The 3,307-nt window shown below is 29.9% G+C and overlaps 1 protein-coding gene across 1 annotated transcript; it reads left to right on the top strand.

Annotated features, from left to right (window-relative positions):
- The first annotated feature begins 849 nt into the window (after window positions 1-849).
- Tsp_09620 (putative protein TFG) lies at window positions 850-1,532 on the top strand. Its single transcript, XM_003374225.1, has 3 exons — window positions 850-889; window positions 1,054-1,090; window positions 1,226-1,532. Exons 1-3 carry the CDS (start codon window positions 850-852, stop codon window positions 1,530-1,532), a joined length of 384 nt encoding a protein of 127 aa, XP_003374273.1.
- The last annotated feature ends 1,775 nt before the right edge of the window (window positions 1,533-3,307 follow it).

Raw genomic sequence — 3,307 nt, 5'->3', positions numbered from 1 at the left:
ATTCTATAGCTCATGAACTTTGAATTTTCAAAAAAAAATATTTTTTCCCAAAAATTAAGTGAATTGATTTATATCGGTAGACAATTATTCGATAAGTATTATAAACGAATCCGGACCGTTCGTGATTGCGTACTTCTTGAGATATATCAAAGAACCTGAAACTTAAAATAGGATTTTAACGAAGTCGAAATGAAAAAGAATAAAAAATAAAAGTTAAAAAATGTGCATATGGAATAGTGTCATTAATTGAAACAAAAAAACTATCCATGTTGTCACCTGAAAAAAGGAATGTACTTTAATAAAAATTGTTGATACGTCACTAGTGGTGCTTGAATTCAGCTTCAATTAGCTGCATATGGAAATTGCGAAAGAGTCATTCTTCCGCCTATCACATAATTGGGCTGATCTATCTAATTACTAACCTCTGCTATCCCTGAAGCTGAATTACTGAATGTTTGACATCTATCAAATAGCTCAACACGATAAAATATTAACAGAAAAGAAATATGCTTTTCCCAAAAAGCAGACAAAAGACACTTGTTAATGACCATCAGAAATTAAGCCGGAAAATTTTCAACACTACCTAAGCACAAATTCAATCATCTTATCGAAAAGCAGTCCAAAACATTTAACTGTTCATCTGTTTATGCACGTCGATTGAATAATAGAGTTTTCACAGAATGATAGTAAAGCGTAACATCATTCGTTGTGCCATGATTTTGAAATTATGTAAATTTTTATTAAACAAATACTTCTGAAGTGTTGATAATTAAATTAAAAACGTAATACAATAATTCAATTTTTATATTGAATTCCGTTGAAGAGAAATAAAATTATGAATTTTGACAAATGAACATTCATATGCGAATTCAAGAACGTTTGGATAAACGTGTGTGTTCGTCATGTTGAATTTTATGCAGAAGAGAGAATTTTCAGCAACAGCTGAATTTCAAAAATTAACTATCAAAGCAGCGCTAGAAAGGAAATGATTAAGCTGTGTAACAATATTTTCCCATTTCTTGCCGTTTCAACGACTGGATTTTCATTTTTAAGCCCTAACCACAAAAACTGCTAATTCTAAGGCAAAAATGTATATAGCAGTGCTTACAAATTTGAAAATTTCCATTAAATCTATTTAAAAACAAAACAAAATATAGTAAATTTTATTTTCAAGAATTTTTAACATTAAAACAAAGAACAACATTTCTATTGAAATTATTTATAGAAAGCGAATATTGAAAACAGTGCTGCTGATCGAATCAGCTTTTATGACGACTGCTCAAGCATTTGTTGAAGGATTTCACTGTCCAACGGCGCCGTCTGTCCCGGTGGTGGTAGCAAGTCAAGGAATTTATTCACGTTTTGCTTTGTCTGCTGGATCTTCTTCTTTCTTTCCTTCTTCCCCAACTTTACTGCTCTGTAAATCATATACCCAAATGCGACCAACACGCACAAAGCAGAAAGCACGAAAAGCGCGAAAGTACCTTCTTTCCACATCGCAATTTAATGCAACTATCAAGCTCGAACTTTGATAAGAACTAAAGAACGCGGCATACAAGACGTAACTCATGCTTTAAAGTGTTTAAACAACTTGGCATTCAAACTTGTTTAAATGACAGCACTGACTTCTTTAAAGTAACACTCATAATGTTAAATTATTTAAAGTAGAAGCTATTTTTTAATTCAAATTTGATAATTGCAAAATTGAAACAGAACACTTAATTGTGTATGGCAAATAGTTTCTAATTGTTATTCAAATATTTTACAGAGTTCATTATAAATGTTATGAACAAAATTATGAATGTTTTCACCCGAAAAAAGGAATCGATTTTAATAAGAATTGTTCCTGATTTTCATTAAAGTAACAGAAAGTTTCAAAATTAAAAATCTTTGTTCACTGAATATTTTTGATTTATTACAATTCAAAGATAAGAATTAACCAAAATTATCACATTAGAAAGCTATTTCGTGCAACATTGCAGTCTTTTTATTCTATAAATTTCAAATGCTCAAACCGGCAACTTGGTCATGTAGCAGTAATAATTTCAGGAATTCCATTCAATTGATCGTCAAGAAACCTAAATTAGTAGAATCGCAATACATTCGATACAATAACAAAAAAATTCTTGCAATGAATCTTTTCTTTGTACTTACGCAATATTATATTAGTTTCGAAACATTTGACGATTAGTTACAATTACGGAATTAGAACATCTTATTAGTTTCTAATGTAATACATTACATCTCATTTTTGCTATTCCATTGTTTGAAGCATTCTAATCAATGTTTTACAAACATATATGAAAAGTTACAACAGTCGCTTAAACTGAAAAAAGAATGCCATTTTCTAAGCAGTGCAATCGAACTTATTAATTAGCAATGAAAAGTCATAGTAATGCACTAACGTTGTATTTTAAACTTTCTAATTAATTTTCAATAAATTTTTAGACTATTTGAAAACCATATTATCTAATAAAGCTTCCGTTTACCGTACTGCTTTCCAACACGGCATACATTAGCATTCATTGATGAGATTCAAATTCCATTTATAAAATATAAAAACCCGCTTTCTACAGTTATTCCATTGCGCCTCACATAAGTTAATTACTTTCTTACAGTCGTACTATGTTTATGTTTCCTTAATTTAAGAGAACCTGAATTATAGTTTTGCATTACAAAATTTATCTCAAAAAGAGGAAATTATATGTATAGTAAAAGAATAATATCTCCATTAGTAGCATTACTCTCTGATAACTGTTGATTACATTGTTTGTGATGTTTAAACGTTCCTACGCTAATAGTATGTTCAAACGTGATAAGCTATACAATTTACTAAAATCACATATTTTACTTAGGGTGAGACATTCTATAATTACAATAAACTACACCGATTAATAAACATGACAATAAGTTACAGATCACATTTATGAAAACTATAGAAAAAAATATTATCAAAAATTCAAATTAAAATTCAAGATATAACAAACACGTTTACTAAACCAACAACATCTTCTCTTTGTTCATATACATCAAGTCTACAGCATTTTTCTATAAATGCAGAAAAATTAAATTTAGAAAAACATACACAATAAAGGAATAACCAACCTGCTAATACAGGAATTTTCCGCTTTCGAACTGTCGAGAAGTCATTGCAACACGCCGTAGAAGTTTATATCAATAGAGAAACTTAAGCTAAATAAGCGTACAAAGAACAAACAATGAAAATTTGCATGAGCCTCTTCCTGGAATCATAACGTAGTGTAGAGGTGATGGAATATATTAAGACAGTCGATCGCCCCATTTGGGC

Source organism: Trichinella spiralis (assembly GCF_000181795.1).
Source record: "Trichinella spiralis strain ISS 195 chromosome Unknown Scfld6, whole genome shotgun sequence".
NCBI classification, from domain to species: Eukaryota; Metazoa; Nematoda; class Enoplea; order Trichinellida; family Trichinellidae; genus Trichinella; species Trichinella spiralis.
This window is presented reverse-complemented; position numbering and strand designations above follow the sequence as displayed.